This window comes from Geotrypetes seraphini, chromosome 1 (assembly GCF_902459505.1).
Source record: "Geotrypetes seraphini chromosome 1, aGeoSer1.1, whole genome shotgun sequence".
Lineage (NCBI taxonomy): Eukaryota > Metazoa > Chordata > Amphibia > Gymnophiona > Dermophiidae > Geotrypetes > Geotrypetes seraphini.
This window is the reverse complement of record NC_047084.1, coordinates 70304657-70329660: the sequence shown is the minus strand read 5'-3', so window position 1 is coordinate 70329660 and position 25004 is coordinate 70304657. Positions and strand designations below refer to the sequence as shown.

Below are 25004 nucleotides of genomic sequence, written 5' to 3'. Positions count from 1 at the left end.
CTATGCCAACAAACAGAGGGGGGGGACGGGATCTTCCTCCCTTTGTCAAGAAGCTCTGAAGGTTTGGGACTGGGCAATCCTCCACAACACCTTCCTCATAGCTGTCTACATCCAAGGGGCAAAAAACTGTTTGGCGGACAAATTGAGTTGTCTTCTGCAACCTCACGAATGGACACTCAATTTCTCGACTCTTCATCACATTTTTTCACAGTGGAGAACGCCTCAGATAAATCTCTTTGCAACTTCCCACAACCACAAACTGCCTCAGTTCTGCTCCAGGATATATTCTCCTCATCGCCTCGAGGCAGATGCTTTTCTACTGGAATGGACAAATCTTTTTCTGTATGCATTCCCTCCATTCCTTCTCATTCTCAAGACTCTCGTCATGTTGAAGAACGATCGTGCCACCATGATTCTGATAGCTCCTCAGTGGCTGAGACAACCTTGGTACTCCCTTCTACTTCAACTCAGCAGCATGGATCCATACCTTCTACCAGTTTTTCCGTCTCTGCTTACACAGAGTCAAGGATCTCTACTTCATCCCAACCTGCAGTCGCTACACCTGACAGCTTGGTATCTCTCAACATAACTCCTCTTCAGTTTTCTCAACCTGTAAGAGACATTTTAGAGGCTTCTAGAAAGCCTGCCACTAGACAATGCTACCACCAAAAATGGACTAGATTTTCTACGTGGTGCATCTCTCATGATAAGGAGCCTCAAGATTCCTCCTTACCTTCTGTTCTAGATTATCTTTTGCACTTATCCACCTCTGGCTTCAAGTCTACATCGATCCGAGTCCATCTCAGTGCAATTGCTGCTTTCCATCAGCCTATTGAAGAGAAACCCCTCTCTGCTCTTCCGGTGGTTTCCAGATTTATGAAAGGACTTTTCAATGTCAAACCTCCTCTTAAACCGCCTCCAGTGGTTTGGGATTTCAATGTTGTTCTTGCTCAATTGATGAAACCTCCATTTGAACCAATGTCTACAGCTCATCTTAAGTATCTTACTTGGAAAGTGGTTTTTCTCAGTGAGCTCACAAGTTTCCATCATGACAAGGTGGTCTTCCGTACTCATCCTAAATTCTTACCTAAAGTGGTTTCAAAATTTCATCTCAACCAATCTATTGTACTTCCAGCGTTTTTTCCAAGACCTCATTCTCATCCTGGAGAATCAGCTCTTCATACTCTGGACTGTAAGCATGCTTTGGCCTTCTACTTAGAAAGCACCAAATCACATAGAACTGCTCCTCAACTTTTTGTCTCCTTTGATCCAAACAAGTTGAGATATCTAATTTCTAAGCATACCATCTCTAGCTGGATGGCTTCTTGTATCTCTTTCTTTTATGCCCAGGCTGGACTACAACTACAGAGTCGAGTCACAGCCCACAAAATCAGTAGCTTTCCTCAGATCTACACCTATTGAGGAAATTTGCAAAGCTGCTACCTGGTCCTCAGTTCATACTTTCACCTCTCACTATTGTCTGGATGTTTTCTCCAGACAGGATGGCCATTTTGGCCAAAGAGTATTACAAAATTTATTCTCCTAAGTTGCCAATGCTCTCACCATCCCATTCTAGTTAGCTTGCAGGTCACCCATATGTTGAGAATAGGCTGTCTGCTTGTCCTGGGATAAAGCACAGTTACTTACCGTAATAGTTGTTATCCAGGGACAGCAGGCAGCTATTCTCACAACCCACCCTTCTCCCCTGGTTGGCTTCTATACTAGCTATCTGAACTGGGTGGGAAGGCACTCGCACATGTGCAGTGTGGCTGACTTAAAAATTCTATGTTTCTACAAGCAAGTCTGCTTGCAAGGCTGTCCGCATCTGGGCTCCGTGGATGACGTCACCCATATGTTGAGAATAGCTGCCTGCTGTCCCTGAATAACAACTGTTACAGTAAGTAACTGTGCTTTCTTTCCTTTCCCTTCACCCACCTGCGGTCTTCTCCTGCCTCTGCATCATCAGGTAACTTCAAGGTTTGAAAGGGGAGGGGCATCATCACAGATCAATCAGGCGCATCATATTGGAACAGAAAGTTGCCCAGAGGGAATACTTCAAGGGTAAAAGGTTGACTGAGCAGACATCTTAATATTAAGAGATGAAACAGCCCGTGCTGAAAGGGTCATGATGAAATGGCTGTGATGAACTGTCCCATAATTAAAAGACCACTCTGAAAGGGCTCTGCTGATCTGGCCACACTGAAATGGCCATGCTGAACTGGTCGTGTTGAATCATTCCATTACCGTTTAGGGTGAGAACACTCCAAATGATTCCCTTTATTAAGAGAATCATTTGTTCATGCACTGGGAGAGTGGGCAAATAGCCTGGGCAAATAGTATATACTAAGGTGGGGTGTTTAGGGGTACATCTATTTCTCAGAGCTGCAAGTCAGAGGTTAGTTTTTCTTTTTTAAATTAATTTTTCAAATGCTTTATACACAAGTTAACACTTGTTACAGAAACATGGAAAGAAATTCCTCCTTGAAACTAGAAAGCAAATTTATATGTGGAAACAATCTTTTCCTTTATAGACCACTAAAACAAATGTGGAAGACAGCCAATAGGACAAGAATATCCTTTACAAAGAAGAAAAACTAAAGAAATAGAAAAGGCACTAACACGAACTTCAGCGATTATATCTGTCTCTGGAACTATATCAATTTCTTCAAATCTATAAATGCTTTCAGCTGTTCCAATGAGAAAAAGACATACTTAATACCTCCCAGTAGGACCAAGCATTTACATTGATATAACAATTTAAAAGCTGCTCTTGTATATAAGACAGAAAAACCTTCCTTCTTTCTTGCATAGCTTTTGTGACATCAGGAAATATCCACACTCTTTATCCATAAAAAAAGAGCTTGAGCATTGTGGAAATATATTTTCATAAGATTGTTAAAATCCTGTTCAGATTATGAAGGAAACTACCAAAATTAACCTTTGTGTGATCTCAGACATTGATTATTATATTATACCTGCGATATCTTGTAAGTTCAACTAATGTTGATCAGGAACTTGCGATGGGATATTCTCAGTCTAAGATTTTTTTTCTTAGGTAAAGTCACATGATATACCTTATTTAAAGGGGGATCATTTGTGTTGAAAATTTAAGAACTTCAGTAAAGTATTTTTTAAACATATCAATAGGCAGAATAGCAGAATCATATGGAAAATTCAGAAACCGGAGAATTAATATTCTATTAAAGTTCTCCCTCTGTTCTACCTTTCTCCTTAAATTTAATTGATCTCTTGCAACAGTTGACTTAAATTCTTTTAAATCAAGAATATCAGTTTGGACCTCCTGGAATTTTCTAGAATAGTCCTATTTTCCCTCCTCCACAGTTGTTACCAAACTATCCATTTTAGTTATCAAAGATAATTACCTCTGTAAAAGATTTCCTTATAGCAGCTGTAAGCTCATTAATAGCCTTCCATATAGTTTCCAGAGTCACTGTCGTGGGAGTAATGGTAACTCCTGTTCTCTCTACAGAAGGACATTCTTGGCTTCGTTGAGCTGTAAAACTCCCCCAACAGGAGCCTCAAGCTGACACTCATGCATGTCTCCCCACTGCTCCTGCATTAAAACAGCCTCCAATGCTGGACATGGCAAGCAGACTGGATTGGGGGGGGGGCAGAAAGAAGCATTCAGCCCCAAAGAAACAGGCTATAACTGAGCAGGACTCTCACCCCCAAAACCAATCACTGGGTCTCCAGTGATATACCTCTCCATCCGCTGTTGCATCAGCAAAGAAGCACAAGCCAGTGAGGAAATAGCCCACACTGTTCTCTTCCTCTTCATGTGCAGTATGAAGAAATTATTCCTCAAAAGAGAAGTAATGTTGAAGTAATTTGGGAAGGTAAGCCTTGCACAGAAGACAGAGGTCACCAAGAGTGTGCCACCATCTTTGCTTTTTCCCTAGCCTGCAAGTCAGAGTTTTAATATTATCTGTGCTGTATGCTGTGTATTGGAATACGTATGAAGGGCATCCCTAGCTCAGAGCTGCACAGATAGTTTGGCAGCTGAATTAAGAACAATAGGTACTAATGGATAACTTCTAAAGGGTGTGAACTTGTGAAAATAAAGCTCATGCAACTGGGGCTAGAATAGATGCACTAAAGCCTCCGATTGTCTGACTATCGTCGCTAAATGGTTTGACTGGTTTAGCAACCAATCGTATTTTCTGACCTGATGCTCTAAATGGCTCACTGCATGGTTCTCTGTGTGGTCGTACATTCTCTGATTCTGGCATGCAAATGAGGTCATTAATATTAAAACCAGGCATCCAATCGATAAAGAGAGGAAGACAAAATGGCAGCTGCTGCACAAGAGGGAGAAGGAAGGAAGGAGGGAGACACACGGGCACCCAGCTCATCAGGTCCCCTTAACCTCTTCGGGTCTGAGGCACATGCCTATTGAGCCTGCCCTTTAATCCAGCCCTATCTGTTGGTCAGAATCCACCAACAGACCAGTGGTCACAGGGATGAAGCAGGAAACTACAGACCGGTGAGCCTCACTTCAGTTGTTGGAAAAAGACGTAAGAAGACTTGAAGCGGTCCAGAGGAGAGCAACAAAAATGATAGGAGGCTTACGCCAGAAGACGTGATTCAGACGTTCAAATACTTGAAGGGTATTAACGTAGAACAAAATCTTTTCCAGAGAAAGGAAAATGGTAAAACCAGAGGACATAATTTGAGGTGGAGGGGTGGTAGATTCAGGGGCAATGTTAGGAAATTCTACTTTATGGAGTGGGTAGTGGATGCCTGGAATGTGCTCCCGAGAGAGGTGGTGGAGAGTAAAACTGTGACTGAGTTCAAAGAAGCGTGAGATGAACACAGAGGATCTAGAATCAGAAAATAATATTAAAAATTTAACTAAGGCCAGTTCTGGGCAGACTTGCACGGTCTGTGTCTGTATATGGCCGTTTGGTGGAGGATGGGCTGGGGAGGGCTTCAATGGTTGGGAGGGTGTAGATGAACTGGAGTAGGTTTTAACAGAGATTTTGACAGTTGGAACCCAAACACAGTACTGGGTAGAGCTTTGGATTCTTGCCCAGAAATAGCTAAGAAGAAAAAATTTAAAAAAATTTAAATTGAATCAGGTTGGGCAGACTGGATGGACCATTCGAGTCTTTATCTGCCGTCATCTACTATGTTACTATGTACAGTTGGAGTTAGGAGATCTGATTAAGAGGGTAGTTTCTGTTAGTTAGAGCTGTCCATCTGATCATTGTAACTGGGGTTGGAAATTAAAATAACATCTTGGAGAGAAGAAGAGATAAAATCAGTACTTAGTTAGACTTGTTCTAAAAGCAACTGTTCCAAGAGAGTGCTTCTTTTCACTTTGAAAAGAGTAAAGTTCATGTTTGGAGTTTATAATGCTTGTGTGGGCTTACTTTATTTTGGAGAGAAAGGAAAGAGCGATAAGTCTGGTTCACATTTGCTGTAGGACTCAAGGTTCCCAGCTCTGGTCTCAACAAATAAGAATACCTTTGTGTGCCCCTTGTCAGCATCCAGGTAAACAAGGGGTCACATATATATATGTGCACTCCTGCACGTCCTTATATGTATTTTACACAGGCTTGTCTCCGGAGCCCACATTTTATATTTTGTAACATTTGAAGGGCAAAAACATGCAAACATGTTTCATCAAATAGTGGCAAAAAGACTCAAGTACTGTGAAAACCTAATGTATCAAATGAACACTTTCACAAAAAATGTGAGAATGACGTCTGATGGATATCTATAACTCCTTGCAAGCTTAATCGATGTGGAGATGCTGTTTAGTGTCCCTCTTTAAGTTTGATCGGATTTGTTACACCCTGAGGCAGCAGACTTGTGAAACGCTGGCTACCGTTGGTGTACCGATCAACAGCAGATAAGTGGAAGATTTTACCTCTATCTTCAAATGTATACAATTTAATAATTTAAATAGCACCGAGCAATGCTTTTATCTATCTGCGACATTACAGAGGTTTTTTGCCAGTGAGGTTATTGCCTAACCACCTTTAAACCACCATTGTGGTGGTGGGAGGGCCTCAGTCTGAGGCTTTTTCCTCTGTTAAATTGCCTTTTATGATTAAGCTTGCAAGGAGTTATAGATATCCATTAGACAGAGAGGGGAGACAGGAGAGCTGCCGAGGAAGCAGGAGAAGGCAGGCAGGCAGGCAATCAACTGGGGTAGCGGCGAGAGGGAGCTCCGCCCACCCCCGCAGCGTCAGAGGCAGCGTCAGCGCCCGGGCTCCTCCTTAATAGGAGACGAGCCACAGCGCGACCTGCCTCAGACCGCGTGTTTGAGACCGCAGGGCTGAGCAGCAGGGGCTTTCAGAAGCCGGAGAGGGGAGACAGGAGAGCCGCCGAGGAAGCAGGAGAAGGCGGGCAGGCAGGCAATCAACTGGGGTAGCGGCGAGAGGGAGCTCCGCCCACCCCCGCAGCGTCAGAGGCAGCGACAGCGCCCGGGCTCCTCCTTAATAGGAGACGAGCCACAGCGCGACCTGCCTCAGACCGCGTGTTTGAGACCGCAGGGCTGAGCAGCAGAGGCTTTCAGAAGCCGGAGAGGGGAGACAGGAGAACCGCCGAGGAAGCAGGAGAAGGCGGGCAGGCAAGCAATCAACTGGGGTATCGGCGAGAGGGAGCTCCGCCCACCCCCGCAGCGTTAGAGGCAGCGTCAGCGCCTGGGCTCCTCCTTAATGGAAGACTGTGAAGATCTCCAAAAGGATCTAACGACACTGGAAGAGTGGGCCAAAAAGTGGCAAATGAGCTTCAACATAGGGAAATGCAAGGTCATGCATGTAGGGAAGAAGAACCCGATGTTCAGCTACAAAATGGGGGGATCACCACTAGGGGTAAGTAACCTGGAAAGAGACCTGGGAGTGATGGTAGACACAACACTGAAGGCGTTGGCACAGTGCGCCACAGCCTCAAGGAAAGCAAACAAAATGTTGGGTATCATTAAAAAGGGTATCACGACCAGGTCGAAGGAAGTCATCCTGCCACTGGATCGTGCAATGGTGCGGCCGCATCTGGAATACTGTGTCCAGTACTGGTCGCCGTACCTCAAGAAGGACATGGTGGTACTTGAGGGAGTCCAGAGAAGAGCAACAAAGCTGATAAAGGGTATGGAAAATCTCTTATATACTGACAGATTGAAACAGTTAGGACTTTTCTCCCTGGAGAAGCGGAGACTTAGGGGAGACATGATAGAAACCTTCAAGATCCTGAAAGGCATAGAGAAAGTAGACAGGGACAGATTTTTCAAACTAAGGGGAACCACAAGTACAAGGGGGCACTCGGAGAAATTGAAAGGGGACAGGTTTAGAACAAACGCTAGGAAGTTCTTTTTCACCCAGAGGGTGGTGGATACATGGAATGTGCTTCCAGAGGCTGTGGTAGACAGGAGCACTGTACAGGGCTTCAAAGAAGGTTTGGATAGGTTCCTAGAGGACAAAGGGATTGAGGGGTATAGATAGGTGTAGATATGGGTTGTAGGGATAAGAGTAGAGGTAAGTTACAGGAACAGGAGTAGAGATAGGCTATAGAGCTAGTCAGGGACCACTGCTCAGGCAATATGCCTGATGGGCCGCCGCACGAGCGGACCGCTGGGCGAGATGGACCTCTGGTCTGCCTCAGCGGAGGCAACTTCTTATGTTCTTATCAAATAGTGGCAACATAACCTCCTCCCAGCCTTCACCCAGTTTTTTTTCCCCCTCACCTTGCTTCAGTCACAAAAGAAATAGCAGGATTCCAATCTCCCCACCATGACTTGGCTCTCTGCAAGCTTGAGCCATGAGGCACTGCAGGTTTGGATTGATTACATGGTTGCAATTCTCTCGTGAGACTTAAAACTGCAAAATCAACCCGAATTTCCAGTATTGCGAGTGTCATGCTTACAGAGAGTTAAGTCATGCTGGGGAAGCAGGAATCCTGTTGTAAGCACTACAAGAATTGCCAAGCTTCTGAGAGTCAGAAAAAAGCACTCACTAGGCTGCGTTCTGGTCCATGGGTTTGACAAGCCTGATTTTACAAAACATTTCACATTCAGAATAGCCTTTGTACAAACCCCCAAGGTTGAATATGTCTCAGTTCCGTTCTTTCTATATCTACATAGCACAACCTCAAGAGTATAGGATAACAAGTCCAAGTGTTACTCTTAAGAGAGAAAAGACCTCAGTGTCTAATAGGGAAAATCAAAGCAACCCATATAGACAGGCTAGTTGCAAATATCACTTGCAGCCAGCCGACACATCCTCGGTCAAAAACTCCCAAAAAGTTGAGGACACAATTTCACAGTGAATTTCAACAGTCTTAATTCTAAGTCTCAAAAAGTTTAAAAAAAAACACTTATCTGAAAATTGTTGTCTTCTCAATCAAATTGCAAACACAAGAACTTGATCCTGGAGCATGGAAGCAGGAGAAAATCACTCCATAGGAGACAAACTCAGAGCATAGCAGCTACTAAATATCACCACTAGCATAATTCAACAGGGTTCCCTGTTTCGCTGGTGTGCTTCTTCAGGGATTTGAGCATTGATTCACCCGCTTCAATTTCTGTCAAGGAAAATTCTGTCAAGGACAGAAATTGAAGCGGGTGAATCGATGCTCAAATCCCTGAAGAAGCGCACCAGCAAAACAGGGAACCCTGTTGGATTATGCTAGTGGTGATATTTAGTAGCTGCTATGCTCTGAGTTTGTCTCCTATGGAGTGATTTTCTCCTGCTTCCAAGCTCCAGGATCACGTTCTTGTGTTTGCAATTTGATTGAGAAGACAACAATTTTCAGATAAGTGGTTTTTTTTTAACTTTTTGAGACTTAGAATTAAGACTGTTGAAATTCACTGTGAAATTGTGTCCTCAACTTTTGGGGAGTTTTTGACCGAGGATGTGTCTGCTGGTTGCAAGTGATATTTGCAACTAGCCTGTCTATATGGGTTGCTTTGATTTTCCCTATTAGACACTGAGGTCTTTTCTCCCTTAAGAGTAACACTTGGACTTGTTATCCTATACTCTTGAGGTTGTGCTATGTGGATATAGATTTATTTAACAGCCTTCCTTGGTTCTATTTATTTTCAGTTCCATTCTTTACATTCTATGTAAGCTGATCCTTCACAATAAGTATAATGCTTTTTTTAAATTTAAGAATCCCTTTGATATCTCGAAGACCACAGTCTGTTGAACTACCTGCAGTCAAACCAAAAGGTAAAAGTACTCCAGGAAAGAACAAAGAAGAAAACTCCCCTTTAAGTCCAACAGTGAGCTATGAAACTGACGAAAAGCTAATTGCTGATATCTGGCAAACAGCAGTGATAGCTGTATCTAATTTGGTAAGACATTTTATGCAATATAATATTTACAACAGTTTGGTATTCATATTTTAGTAGCTTATATGTAATGAACATCTCCCCAAAATTCAGTTTTTGTATAAATCCGTCTCAGTTAGATGTATTGCCAGTTTTCATTTTATCACATGTATCACTGAGAGTTTGTGCACATTTGGCCTTTCTCTTGTCTCATATGTTAATGTTTTCATTTCTGTTGTTTTTCTCTTCCTACTCTTATCTTTTGTTGCACCCTAAAAAGTATCTACACCAAACACTAAATATGTCCACTCCTGCATATAAGTCTGAAACTTCTAACATTTGCTAACAATCTGTATATTATATTTCGCTGCCTTTTAAGATTCTGTATGCTGTATATATTGTATTTCACTGCCTTTTTAAGAATCTGTATTCTGTAATTCTCTGACTTCTGCATATTTTAACTTGCTGACTGTCCAACTCTCTTCAATGTGAACCGCCTAGAAGTCTCATGACTATGGCGGTATAGAAGAACAAAGTTATTATTATTATTATTATTATTCATGCTATCCCAGGACAAGCAGGCAGCATTTTCTCACATGTAGGTGATATTATCCACAGAGCCCCGGTACAGACCCTTTAAAAGTGCATCGCCACTTTAACAAATTTAGAAAGTTTGCGATAGTCCGTACCATGCATGTGCGAGTAGGCGCGTGGCTCCTTAGTTTCGTTTTTTTCCACAAAGCTTTGAAGTCGCATTCTTAATTGTCTTCATTTTTTTGTGGTAAACTTGCCTTCCCGCTCTCGCGCTTTTTCTTATATTTCTTTTCTTATATCTTTTCTTTCTCGTTTAAAAAAAACAAAAAAAATGAGAGTTTACAGTTTTTCTTTTTCAGACATCTATGGGGGGAGTTTTTCCAGCAAGGCCTTTATTTATGTCCAGCCATTGAGTTCAATTAGGCTGAGGCAGTGTTCCCGTCAATGTCACACTCGCTGACTGGTTTCAAAAAGTGCAGTCGGTGTTCTCGCACTATTTCTTTGACAGACCCTAATGGCTGGTGCCTACAGTGTTTGGGTACAGAGCACCGCATTCAATCTTGCCCGTTTTGTTCTACGCTTCAGAAGCACACCATAAAAAAAATCACATTCTTCAGCAGGAAAAACTCTTCAGTGTCAGCATGGATGGGGATGCGCCAACAACACCATCTACATCGAAGTTTCTGATGTCAAAGTCAACAATACCGCCAGAGGCACCAGCATCAACTCCGATGTCACAACACAATATGCCCTCAGGTAAGCTGGCTATGAAGCCACCACCTTCCAAGGTCATGACGCATCAAGTCAATTTGTGCCGACCAAGCGTAAATCCCTGCAGCGACCAGTTCCACCATTGAGCGGTGCTTCATCATCGGAGTCATCCTTTCAGAACATGTCGCAGCACCTGTGGTACCAGCAATGAAGCCACATATACCGGTTCTTATCTTGCATCAGAAGCTCGATGCTTTGCTTCGAGAGGCGCTCGGGGACTAGTTTTAATTACTTCTCCTGGCGCTGACTCCTCCGGTACCGGCCCAGCCTGAGCCTAACACTGCCAGGACCTCTGGTACCATCAATGCTTAATTGGTGCACCACAAGGACTCTTGACACCGCTCCAGACCTACCAGTCCTGTATAGACACCGGTCCTGCATAGACACCGATCCACATCTTCTCAGCGTCATTCATCATCTTCTGGACACTCTGGCAGGAGTTCAATGAAGTCTGGGAAGGCTTCACAGAAATGTAAACATTCTCAGACTCCAACACTGGACCGGCACTGGTCAAAACATCGCTCTCCCTCTGTTCTTCTGGTTTCTGATTTGCAGAATGATTCCAATCCAAATCCTTCACCTTCTGCTACAGAAGCAGAGGACTCTCCTGCATCAGAGTCTCTGAGGCATTCTCTGTTAGAGCTTCTTCTCCCACTGAGAGGCTTTCCTTTATTCGATTTATTCGACAATTGGGTAAAGGACCTCTCTCTTAAATTGGAGGTAGATTCCAAATTCAGTACAGATTTGGTCGATGGCTCTATAAGAATTCCACGTTGGCCAAAAAAGCTTTGGCAATAAAAGAACAGAGATGGATTTTCCAACTCAAATCATTAGAGCCAGTAGGGCTCAATGAGGAAATAGAATGGTTTTCTATTATCTAAATAATAGGTCTGTCAGTGCTGATAGCACGAATAGATTGCTTAGCAACAGATTAGCCCACTGACTGACGTCCAAACAAGGAGCCTGCAGTTTTGTATTTTCTAGCTTTATTCAGTAGAGCTAGCAGTGCTCTCCATGATTTGAACAATAGTCCTGAAAGATAGTGCTGATTCCATGAGCTGGTTGCCTAGCAATAGGTCAGCCCTCTGTCTGACGTCAGACGTTCAAATGGGGAGCCTACAGCTGTTTTATATTCAGTAGATTACAAACTGTGGCCATGTTTGAAGAAAGACTGCACATTCTCGACTGGTAAGCGACAGCTCTATATCTTAGCAAATTTCCATTTGAATAAGCTTATATCTGAACTAAATTATATCTGAAAAGGTTGGGGTTGAACTAGGTGTGTTTTGTAACAATTCCCTGAAGTAACAACTTTTAGATAAAGTGCTTGCACAATGTTAAGCAGAGAACCAGAAAAGAGAGAAAAAGATTTGTATATTTTTTGCTGTTTGAGCTCAGTTCTGCTGCATCCAGAGTATAATGTTTTTATATTTGAGAGGTCACTAGCGTTTTCAAGGTTTGAATGATTTCTTTAAAAAAAGCAAAAACTGAGAAGAGAGTTGGATTTTTTAAAAGTTTTGTATGTTTTTCAGTTCCCCTCGACCCTGAAGAAAAACCTTGTTTGAAACATGCATGTCGGGAGAGGTAGCATTGATTAACGTTTGAGAGCTAACCTCAAAGCTAAGTAGCTAATTAATAAGATTAAATTAGAAGAAAAAGATATTAAGTAAGGAAGTGAAGTGAACTAAAATGAAATACAATGAAGAAATAGTTATGGAGTTATGAAATTAAGAATAAGTATGAAACTAAATGAATTTTAGAGTTTTGAGTAAATAAACAATAAAGTGGACTGATGAAGACAAGAGATTGCTGGGCATTAATCATGATCCAGTTGATATCCGAAGGTCCATACAAATGAAAAAATGAAGAATTTATATATATATATATATACATAAACACATATAATGAAGTGTATGTTAGTATTAGACCAATAATCTCTTTACAGTGTATATGGTGCCACAATATGTAAATAGGCACCATATAGCTTTATTAGATTAGAGATTTAAAAGAGTACAGAGAATAGTTAGTGATTTAGAGAGAAGTGGCCAATAGAGCCAACATGGGAAATAGTGATTATCAAATGGTTTGGTTTGATATAACAGCTAAAGTGGAGAGCGGCCGCACAATATTTAAAGTTCTAGATTTCAAACATACGGACTTTAATAAAATGGGAGAGTACCTAAAGAAAGAGCTGTTAGGATGGGAGAAGCTAAAAGAAGTGAAAAAACAGTGGTCTAAGCTGAAAGGAGCAATAAAAATGGCTACAGACCTTTATGTGAAGAAAAATAAATAAAAACAAGAGAAAAAGGAAACTGATATGGTTCTCTAAACTAGTGACGAGAAAATAAAGGCGAAAGATTTGGCATTCCTGAAATATTTAAAAAAAACCAAGAAGAGGACTACCGGGTGAAACTGAAAGAAGCCAAGAGAGAGATATGTCTGGCGAAAGCGCAGTCGGAAGAGTATATGGCTAAAAATGTAAAAAAGAGAGATAAAAAAAATTTTCTGATATATTAGTAAAAGGAAGAAGATGAAAACTGGAATTGCTAAACTAAAAGATGCTAGGAACCAATATGTGGAGAGTGATGAGGAGAAAGCAAACGTGCTAAACAAATCCTTCTGTTCTGTGTTCACGGAAGAAAATCCTGGAGAAGGACCGAGATTGTCTGGCAAAGTTATGCAAGAAAATGGAGTAGATTCTGCACCGTTCATGAAGGAAAATGTTTATGAGCAACTTGAAAAACTGAAGGTGGACAAAGTGATGGGACCGGTACAGGTCGTTGGTGAGTCCCCACTTGGAGTATTGCGTTCAGTTTTGGAGACTGTATCTGGCGAAGGACATAAGAAGACTTGAAGCTGTCCAGAGGAGGGCGACTAAAATGATAGGAGGTTTGTGCCAAAAGACGTATGAGGAGGTCTAATATCTGGCAACTAAAATTCAATACAAAGAAATGCAGAGTAATGCATTTGGGGATTAATAATCAGAAGGAATCGTATGTGCTGGGAGGTGAGAGGTTGATATGCATGGATGGGAAGAGGGACTTTGGGGTGACAGTGTCTGAAGATCTAAAGGTGAAAAAACAGTGTGACAAGGCGGTGGCTGCTGCCAGAAGGATGTTGGGCTGTATAAAGAGAGGCATAACCAATAGAAGAAAGAAGGTGTTGATGCCCCTGTACAGGTCGTTGGTGAGTCCCCACTTGGAGTTTTGGAGACCGTATCTGGCGAAGGACATAAGAAGACTTGAAGCTGTCCAGAGGAGGGCGACTAAAATGATAGGAGGTTTGTGCCAAAAGACGTATGAGGAGAAACTGGAAGCCCTGAATATGTATACCCTAGAGGAAAGGAGGGCAGGGGAGATATGATTCAGATGTTCAAGTATTTGAAAGGTATTAATGTAGAACAAAATCTTTTCCAGAGAAAGGAAAATAATAATTATTTATTTAGATACCGCCATACCGGTAAAGTTCTATGTCACAGCAGGAAAAACAGTACATGCAATTCCAATAAATACATCAAAGTAAAATACAAATGTATAGGTAAAATGAATAAAGTTAAAAAGACATGGTAAAAAAGCAGAGAACATTAAGATACCAACCTATTGAATAGTTGAGTCTTTAACATCATTTTGCCAAGCCATATATTCAATTTGGCGGCCTGAAATGAGAAAGTTGTCTCAAGGAACCTCTTGTAATGACAAGATTTTATGGAAGGATATATAAATAGATATATTCTTCGTGTATTCTTATTAAAGTGACTCAAAGAAAAATGAGGGAGCAGGTAACCTGGTGACATACCAAAAACTACTTTATAGCAAATGTATGAAAACTTGAACAAAACTCTAGACTCCACTGTCAACCAGTGCAGTTTTTGATAGAAAGGAGTAATGTGCTTCCATTTTTTTAAACAAACAGCAGTATTCTGGACTACTCTTAATTTTCTAAGAATTTTCTTACAGGCCCCTATGTATACAACAGGGGTATCCAACCTGCGGCTCCGTGAAGTATTTTGTACGGCCCCGGTCAAGGGCGATGCAGTGTTTTTCTCTACTGCCCCAGGTGTTTACTGTCTTGCCGGCTCCCTCCTCTGTCTTGCTGCAGCGTTTGCGCATTTGCGCAGCCCCAGAAACATTTTTTAAGCCAATACGTCCTAGGGAAGCCAAAAGGTTGGACACCCCTGGTATACAATATTACAGTAGTCAAGAATACTTAAGATTGATGATTGCACCAGCAAACGAAAGGAGGCTTCATCAAAATACTTCTTAATGGTACGAAGCTTCCAAAGCACTGAAAAGCATTTCTTAGTCAATAAATCGGTATGTTTTTCCAATGTAAGATGTTTATCCAACGTTAGTCCCAGTATTTTTATGGATTGGTCTATATTATAATCCAAACCATTCACATGTATCTTTGTTTCTTTGAGCTTATCATTGGGCGATGCTAAAAAGAATTGGGGGGGTTTCCTTGTTTAATTTCAATTTAAAAGCCGTCATCCAGAGCTCAATCTGGCTTAGGGTGGATGCAAGAAGACTTGTGAACTCTAGTGTCAGACAAGTTAATGGGACGACAATAGTAATGTTGTCGACATAAATGTAAAACTTAAGCTTTAAGTTGTAGCAGGTTTCCCAAAAGACAAGATAGATGTTGAACAGAGTGGGGGAGAGAGGGAAACCCTGCGGCACCAGAGGGCATAATTTGAGGCTGAGGGGTGGGAGACTCAAGAGCAATGTAAGGAAATTCTTCTTTACGGAGAGGGTGAGTTCCCGAGAGAGGTGATGGAGATGAAAACGGTGACAGATTTCAAAAAAGCTTGGGATGAACACAGAGGATCTAGAATCAGAAAATAATAGTAAATATTGAAGAACTAAGGCCTAAGGCAGGGGTGTCCAACCTTTTGGCTTCCCTGGGCCGCACTGGCCGAAAAAAATGTTTCTGGGGCTGCACAAACACTGCAGCAAGACAGAGGAGGGAGCCAGCAAGATGGTAAACACCCAGGAGCAGCAGAGGAAAACACTGCATCGCCCTCAACCAGGGCCACACAAAATACTTCACGGGGCCAGTACTGGGCAGACTTGCATGGCCTGTGTCTATATATGGCCGTTTGGTTGAGGATGAGCTGGGGAGGAATGCAATGGCTGGGATGGTGTAGATGGGCTGGAGTGAGCTTTGACGGAGACTTCAGTAGTTGGAACCTAAGCACAGTACCGGGCAGAGCTTTGGATTCTTGCCCAAAAATAGCTAAGGAGAAGAAAAAAAAAATTAAATTGAATCAGGTTGGGCAGACTGGATGGACCATTCGGGTCTTTATCTGCCATCATCTACTATGTTACTATGTTATATCTCTTGTTATTTGAAACATCTCATCAAGCAATTTCCTGGATATCAGAAATATATCCCTTCTCATAAACTGTAAGGTTTCCAGCACTTTGTCAGCACTGTCACTCAGTTGAGGAAATATCTGGTTCGCTCAGCTTATGATGTTTTTGAGCTCACCTCCAGAGCCTTCTCAATGGCTGTGGCCATGAGGAGGCTGGCGTGGCTTAGAGTCTCTGACATGGACGTTAATTTTCAGGACAGGCTAGCAAACGTTCCTTGTTTAGGTGATGAGCTTTCTGGGGACTCTATAGACACTGCATCCCAAAAGCTCACTGCACATGAGACTCAGTGGGACACCTTAGTAAAGCCTTAATCTAAGCCATCTTCATCAAGACATTTAGACTAGAGAATGACACGGTGGCGGTTTACCGCATTTAGCCGCGGGTAAACGGCTGGAATGGGGAAAGAAAAATAGCAGTCGCTGCAGGGACGGGGACAAGGCCATTTACCGCCCCGTGGAGCGGTGAATGGTCTTGTCTCCGCAGTGAGGTATCAAGGATCGCGCGGTCCCCGCAGCCACCGCCCGCCCGCCTGTAGCGTTTTGCCAGCTCCCTCTCTCCACCTCACCTTATATTTCGAGTTTGCCATATATTTCGAGTTTCCTTTTTCCCAAGCCGCACGCGTTCGCACAGCCGTGCACGCGCGGCTGCGCGAGTCAATCAATTTTCTCCTCTGACGCAACCGGAAACAGGAAGTATATAAATACTTAAATAAATATTGAGGCCTCTGCCTTGGGGCAGAATGATTTGTTTGTAATGTCTGCCGGTGCAGAGTCCAAGCGCTGGAGTGCATTCCAGGCGATCTAGGAGCCCTATTGGAATACGCTCACTCATCAACAACATAGTCTTATATTGAATAAATAATTGGTTTCTGTGGGTGGAAGTTGGGTGAGGGGAGTTGTACTGATTATGGGATGGTGGTAGTTTTTTTTTGGGGGGGGAGGGATGTTATAATATATGGGGGAAAAAAATTCTCCTGCAAATCTATTTTTTCTCTTTCTGCTTTCTCTTAAACATTGGCCTCTACTGTTCACTTCTTTGGTATTGTATCATATTTTTATCTTACTTTTGTTTATTATTGTAAAATTCTTCTGTAATCGGTAACTTGGACTGGATGTATTCCTATTTGGCCTTTGTTTGTTTGTTATGTGGTTTGCTCGCAATAAAGATGATTATATATTTTTTAAAAAGATTCACCATGGTGGCTCCACATTTTGATTCAATTGCATTATAAGCAGCATTTCCCACAGCCCTTCTCTCATGTTTTCCACTCCCTCCTCGGTATCATCAGCCTGAGTGAGAGTGGTTCTTTAACTTGCAAACATTTGTACACAGCCTGTGCTCTTTCATAAGACAGGGACGACGAGGGCAACCTATTAATATAATGGTGGCGCTGCTGATTTGCTTACACATCTCTAGTTCAGCAGCAGGAACTTTGATTTATAAGAACGGAATAAGATAAATATTAATAATAATAACTTTATTTTTTATACCGCAATACCACAAAACAGTTCAGAGCGGTTTACAGGATAAGAGACTGTACATTTACAGCGAAGTTACAGCTTAGTTATAGCGAAGTTACATCGAGGTTACAGCATATCGAAAAACAGTTCAGAGCGATTTATACAATGTAGGTGCAGAGAATTAGTTAACAATTATATGGTATAAACCAGTGACAATTACAAAATGATCCAATAATTGTTGCATGGGGGGAGGGGAAGGATAGGGAGGGAGGCAAGGGATTATTAGTTTGGTCGGGGGGACGGGGGGTTAGAGGAATTTATCAAAGAGGTATGTTTTTAGAGATTTCCTGAAGGATTGATAAGTTGGGGCAAGAGAGATGAGAGTGGACAGGCAGTCATTCCATTTGCCAGCTTGGAAAGAGAGGGTTTTGTCGAAGAATCTTTTGTGGATGCATCCTTTTGGGGAGGGGTAGGCAAACAGGTGTGCATTGCGTGTACGGTTAGAGCCTGGGAAGGTGAAGTGGCGTGAAAGGTATATCGGGGCTGAGCCAGTTAGGGTTTTGAAGCAGAGGCAGGCGAATTTGAAGATGATCCTTGCTTCGAACGGTAGCCAGTGAAGTTTCCTGTAGAAAGGGCTGATGTGGTCTGATTTTTTGAGCCCGTAGATGAGGCGGACTGCGGTATTCTGAATAAGTCGTAGTCGTTTAATTGTTTTCTTGTAGGAGCCCAGATATATGATATTGCAGTAATCCAGGGAGTTTAGAATTAGGGATTGGACCAGCAATCTGAAGGTGGGAAAATCAAAGTAATGTTTGATGGAGCGGAGTTTCCACAGGGTGGAAAAACATTTTTTGACCTGGGTGTTAGTGTGTTCTTCTAAAGTGAGGCATCGGTCCAAGATGACTCCGAGGATTTTTATAGTAGAGTTGATTGGATATGTTAAGCCATTAAGATGCAGGGTGGTGGATGTTAGTTTGTGGTTGGGACTTGCAAGGAAGAACTTGGTTTTTTCTGGGTTTAGTTTCAGTTTGAAGCGAGTGGTCCAGTTTTCTACCATGGTGAGGACAGTTGAGATGAATTGTTCTGTCTCATGTGACAGTGAGGTGATGGGTATGATGATTGTAATGTCATCCGCGTAGATATAGGATTTCAGGTTACGGTTCGATAACATGTGTCCCAGTGATGCCATGTAGATATTGAATAGTGACGGGGATAGGGGGGAGCCCTGGGGGACTCCGCAGGGGTTGCTCCATGTGTGGGAGAAGGTTCCGTCATTATGGACTTGGTAGGTTCGGTTTTTTAGGAAGCCTGTGAGCCAGGTTAGTACTTGTCCGGCGATGCCTATGGAGTCGAGGCAGTTAATCAGAATGTCATGGTCTACTAGGTCGAAGGCACTGCTGAGGTCGAACTGTAGTAGCAGTGCGCTGTTTCCCAGTGAGAATAGTTGGAGGAGGTGATTGGTTAGTGAGGCTAGAACGGTTTCCGTACTGTAATTGGTGCGGAATCCAGACTGGGATTCGTGGAGGATGTTAAATTTCTCTAGGTATGATGTGAGGTAGTGATTGACCAGTCCTTCCATGATTTTTTGGAAGAGAGGAATATTGGCGATGGGTCTGTAGTTGGAGATTACGGAGGGAGATTCTTTGGGGTTTTTAATTATTGGAGATACGAGGATGTGTCCAAGTTCCAGTGGGAAGTGGCCGGTTGTCATGCACAAGGTTATCCAGTTGAAGAGTTCCGCTTTGAAGGGGAGGGGGGCAGTTTTCATGATGGTTGGAGGGCAGTTATCTAGTAGGCAGTTGGATTTGGAATATTTTGAGTATAGCTTGAGAAATAGGTTCCAGTCTGGGTTATTGAAGTGAGACCAGGTCATGTCTGCTGGTGAGCCATCCTTTTCTGGAGAGGGTGGTTGGATATATGGGTAAGTGCTAGTTGTTGTGAGCGATGTTTTCAAGTTGAGAATTTTGTTGGCGAAGTAGTCAGCTAGGTTTGTTGGGGAGGGTGGTAGATCAGTGGGGGAGCTTTTATGTGGGACGGTGTCAAATAAGGAGTTAACTATTCTGAAGAGTTTATTAGTGTTTAGGGATGGGGTGTTGATAAGTTGGGAGTAGTGCTTGTGTCGTTTTTCTTTAATCATTTTTTTGTATTCTGTGACTTTAATTCGCCATGAGTGTCTATCTGTGTTTGTGCCTGTTTTGCACCAGGTTCTTTCCAGTTTGCGTACTTCACGTTTGAGGGCAAGAAGATCTGCATCGAACCATTTAGCGGAGGAGCGGTGTTTTTTCTTGTAAAGTTTCAGTGGAGCAATGTCGTTTAGGGTCTTATTGCTGAAATTGTTCCAGTCTGAGATGAAGTTAGGGTCAGGATCTGGGATGGATGTTGGGTTGTAGTGGGACCAGAATTCTTCTGGGTTAAGTTGGCCTCTAGACCATTTTGTTTTTTCTTTGTGGGTGGTTTTTGGTTGTTTTTTGGTTTGTTTTATTAGCCAGTGTAATTTGAAATTGCAACGGAGGTGATCAGACCAGGGGGTGGTGGACCAGTTTTCTTCTTTAAGGTTGATGCTGGGGGTTGAAGTGGTATTGGGGAGGAAGGAGATCAGATCTAGGTGATGGCCTTTGTCATGGGTTTTTGTAGGGGGTGGTTTAGAGAAACCTAGGGATGTTAGGAAGGAGAGGAGATCGGCCACGTTGGAATTCTCTTCCTGTTCAAGGTGTAGATTGACGTCCCCTGCAAGAAGATTGTGGGTGCCCGCGACGGAATTTGTGAGGAGGTATTCATAGAAATCTTCTTTGGCTTGGTTCCATTTGCTGGGGGGGGAGTAAAATAGTGTAATAGTTAGATTGTCTTTGCAGTCAGCTTTGGAGATTTTGCAGGAGAGGATTTCCAGAGCGTTGGTCAGTTTAGAATCGAGGATTTGGAACTGGAAGTGGTCGCGGAGGATTATTGCTAGGCTTATATGGATGCTGCGGGGGCGGTGAATGGGATGGCAGTGGCGGTGACAGGGCGGTGAAAGGGATGGCGGTGACGGTGACGGGGCGGTGGAGGGAACGGCGGTGACGGGGCGGTGCAGAGGATGGTGGACCGGGGATGGGGCGGTGACAGGGACAGATTTTTTCCCCCGTGTCATTCTCTAATTTAGACCTGCTTCATCTTCCTCTTATCAGAGGCGCTTCTCAGCTAAGGCCTCTGCACCGGCATGGCCTCAGCAGAAGAAACCAAAGAAACAGCATCCTCCCTATGCCCTTTCCATTGTTCCTGATAAATCCACTCAGTCTTGTGAGAACATGTGAGAATATGTGGCCTGCTTGTCCTGGGATAAAACATAGTTACTTACCATAACAGGAGTTATCCAGGGACAGCAGACAGATATATTCTCACAATCCACCTGCCTCCCCTGGTTGGCTCCTTAGCTGGCTTACTAAACTGAGGAGCCACGCACCTATGTCAGGCGGGAAGGCACTCGCGCACGCGTGGTGTGAGCTGTCGTGAACTTTCTAAACTTATTAAAGTGGCGATGCACTTTTAAAGTGTCCATACCTATGTAATATAAAAGCGCATGAGTTGAGTCTCTGTTATTTGAAAGGAAACTGCAATGAGAGGGCATATGATGAAGTTAAGAGGTGATAGGCTCTGGAAGTTAAGCGGTGATAGGCTCCAGAGTAATCTAAGGAAATATGTTTTTACAGAAAGGGTGGTAGATGCATGGAACAGTCTCCCAGAAGAGGTAGTGAAGACAGAGACTGTGTCTAAATTCAAAAGGGCCTGGGATAGGCATGTGGGATCTCTTGGAGATAGAAAGAGATAATGGTTACTATGGATGGGCAGACTAGATAGGCCATTTGGCCTTTATCTGCCATCATGTTTCTTTGTTTCTATCTCCTTGCCACTACTATCCTCTCATTCGTCTCCTTGCTACCCCCTCATTCTCTCCCACGATTCCACAATTTCCAGTATATCCCCCCTCCATTCTTGTAACCCAGCATCTCTTGTCCCTCTCCCCTTCATGGTCTGACATCTCCATGTCCTTTTTCCTCCACCCTCTTCCTGTTCCAACTCTCTTCCCTACTGTCTCTCTCCCCCCTCCCTCCCCCTCCCCCTCCCCCACACATACGGTCCATCATTTCACATCCTCTCTCTTCTCCCCTTTGTGGTCCAACATTGTTCCTGCTCTGTTTCCTGATGTTCCCTCCTCTTTCCCGTTGATCCAGCATTACTCCCACATACCGTTCTCTTCTCTCACTCCTTCTCATGTTCTGCTCCAACATATTTCTTGTTCTTACCAACTACCCTTCCAGTCATCATCTTCACCTCTCAAGGCCAGCCCTCCTAGGTCGAACTTCTCTGTTATTCTCTTCCCTCACCAGGGGCGTAGCCATAGGGAGCCCTCGGGAGGAGGGCCTAGCTCCCCAATCTTAGCTTGGGCTCCCCCAGTGGCAGTGCATGTACTGTCTAGCATTCCCCCCACCCCACAAACTATGCAGTCCAGTCTCTCTTTCCATTCCATTCTTCCTGCAGTCTGGCCTCTCTTTCACTTTCCCCTCCCCACCCCACATGATATTGCTTCATTCAGAGACTAAACCGCGCGAGACAATTGCGCGCAGACGAAGCCGGTCCGGCAATTGCGCGCTGGACATCAGCGCATCACATTTAAACTGAATTTTAAAGAGCTCCGAGGGGGGGGGTGTTTATGGGGGGGAACTACCGCACTTAACTTAATAGTGTTGGTGCTGCCGTTGGGGGGAACCCCCCATTATAGAGGAAACAGGATTTTTCCCTATTTTTTAGGGAAAAAGATCAGTTTCATTTGTAATGTGGGGGTTCCCCCCATACCTCCCCAACGGCAGTCCCAATACTACTAAATTAAGAGGGGGAGGAGTTCCAATAATATTACCTCTAAATCAGAACCCCATATGGACAACAAACCTCCCCTCTGCAACACTAACAGGCTTTAATTTCACACACACACAAGCCAATCACACAACAGGTAGTAACAGGGAAAAAGAAAGGTGGAGAAAAAGCCTCAGTTCAGCTTCATCTGGCAAAAAACTCCACCTCTCAAGGCTAACCCTGTACTCCAAAATATAGAACCGGTAGAAAAAGCTCTATGGTAGCCTGCAGGGAGATGTTACAAAACACACCGGGTCACACAGCCCTCAGTTGTGAAAAAATGGGTAAATTAGCACTGTAGCAAAGTAGTCCAGGATTCAGCGTGGAACACAGCAAAAAAAGAGAACAACTTAGCTGCTTCGGCATCCAGGATCTCTCAGTCCTTCACCTCCTGGGCCCTGCAGCCACTGAACCCGACGGGGAACCCTCCGTTTTGCTCTGGTTGCTGCGTCAGGGGTTTCAACTTCACTGCTTCTCATACGCTCTATCCAGACCCACCAAGCTCTTCAGGCTCTCACACCACTTCACAGATCAATACCGATGCTCACCACCCCCCCTTGGAGCGCTGTAAAATTCAGTTTAAATCCGGCATGCTGATGTCCTGTGTGCAATTGTCAGCTTGGCTTTGTCTGCGTGTGATTGTCTCGCGCGATTTTGATGCATCACCTATTGCTTCAATTCCCTGGAATTAATTCTTTCAAGGCAGTCTCAAGACAAACTAGAGGCTTTTTCTTTGCAGCGTTGGGAATTGAGAGAAACTCCACACTTGCAATACAGAAAGCTTTTTGGGAGCTTGGTGAGGGCTTGAAACCTTTTGCAAAGCCTGTAGCTTTTTCAGAAGTAGTGTCTGCATATGGAAAGGGAAAGGAAAGAGTAAAAAACACAGAGGACTTCAATAGGTGGCTCAAAGCCTGGTGTCATCATGAAGGCTTTAGGCGCATAGGTGGATGGGGAAATACACTTCTGGTCTGCACTCCCCTCCCCCCCCCCCTCTCTCTCTCATCCCCTGAGCTAACAAAATCCATTTTAACATTAAAATTGTATTGATTTGCATGGTAAACCTTTGCATAAGTTTTATGGTATAGGCCCCATTACAACCTGTTGTTGTGGAATTTTATTCATTATTTAACAATTGCCAATGTTTCCTGTAAATGGAAGAATCATCTGAAATGCTTTGAATACAACTATGATTATTCTTCTGTTAGACAGCTGCTGAAATGCAGATGGAAGGAGATGACCTAAAAGAACGTCGGAGAGGGGAAAGCAAAGAAAAAGGTCGGAAAGGTTCTCGAACACCTTCTAGAACTAGATCCAGTGCCAAGAAAAAATCTTCACAATCTACGAGTAAAAAGAAAGGGAAAAGGAAAGGTAATTCTGAAACATGTGGATTTTTATACTGGATTATCTGTTAGATCTTTTTCTGCCATCATATTCTGTGCTTCTACATGAAAGAAACCAAGGGGTCCTTTTACAAAGGCGCAATAGCGGTTTAACGCGGAATACCGCGCGTTAAACCGCCTGCCGTGCTAGTACCTAACGCCTCCACTGACGAGGAGTTAGGATTTTAGGCTGCCGCAGGGGTTAGCGTGTGATGAAATGTCCGACGCGCTAAGCCCCGTAGCGTGCCTTGATAAAAGGAGCCCAAAGTGTTAATATGCTATTAATTTTGTTGTGAATATTTATGTTTTATTAGAACTTGTTATACCGTTTCAGCATATGACAGATCTAAGTGGTTTACAATACAAATATTTTATGAAAGGAACTCCATTAAAGATAGGAAAGTAAAGAGATAGGATACATATAGCATAATGTTATAAGAGGTTAAAAAAAAAAAAGGTTTCTATACTAACCAAAATGTCCACTATCCATCACACTCCCCAAAAGTCATGCCACTGAATCGATTTAAGAATTGCCGCTGCTGGGTCAGATCCGGGGTCCATCGTTCCCAGCAGTCCGCTCACGCAGCAGCCCTCTGGTCAAAGACCAGCACCCTAACTGAGACTAACCCTACCTGCGTACGTTCTGGTTCAGCAGGAACTTGTCTAACTTTGTCTTGAATCCCTGGAGGGTGTTTTCCCTTATGACAGACTCCGGCAGAGCGTTCCAGTTTTCCACCACTCTCTGGGTGAAGAAGAACTTCCTTATGTTCGTACGGAATCTATCCCCTTTCAATTTTAGAGGGTGCCCTCTCATTCTCCCTACCTTGGAAAGGGTGAACAACCTGCCCTTATCTACTAAGTCTATTCCCTTCAGTACCTTGAATGTTTCAATCTGTTCGGGGGAGAAGAGGCCCAGTTTCTCTAATCTTTCGCTGTACAGCAACTCTTCCAGCCCCTTAACCATCTTAGTCGCTCTTCTCTGGACCCTTTCGAGTAGTACCGTGTCCTTCTTCATGTACGGCGACAAGTGCTGGACACAGTACTCCAGGTGAGGGCACACCATGGCCCGGTACAGCGGCATGATAACCCTCTCCGATCTGCTCGTGATCCCCTTCTTTATCATTCCTAGTATTTTGTTCGCCCTATTCGCCGCTGCCGCACATTGTGAGAACAGCTTCATCGACTTGTCGATCAGGACTCCCAAGTCTCTTTCATGGGAGGTCTTTCCAAGTACCGCCCCGGACATCCTGTATTCGTGCATGAGATTTTTGTTACCTACATGCATCACTTTACACTTATCCACGTT

General features: G+C 43.5%; 1 protein-coding gene across 1 annotated transcript in view; it reads left to right on the top strand.

Annotated features, from left to right (window-relative positions):
* The window catches only part of SPEF2 (sperm flagellar 2), a 544154-nt gene that overhangs the window by 414703 nt on the left and 104447 nt on the right, over positions 1–25004 (top strand). The window contains exons 23-24 of the mRNA XM_033932867.1: positions 9133–9316; positions 23525–23687. Of these exons, the coding sequence (XP_033788758.1) occupies positions 9133–9316; positions 23525–23687 (347 nt within the window). The remainder of the gene's footprint in view (positions 1–9132; positions 9317–23524; positions 23688–25004) is intronic.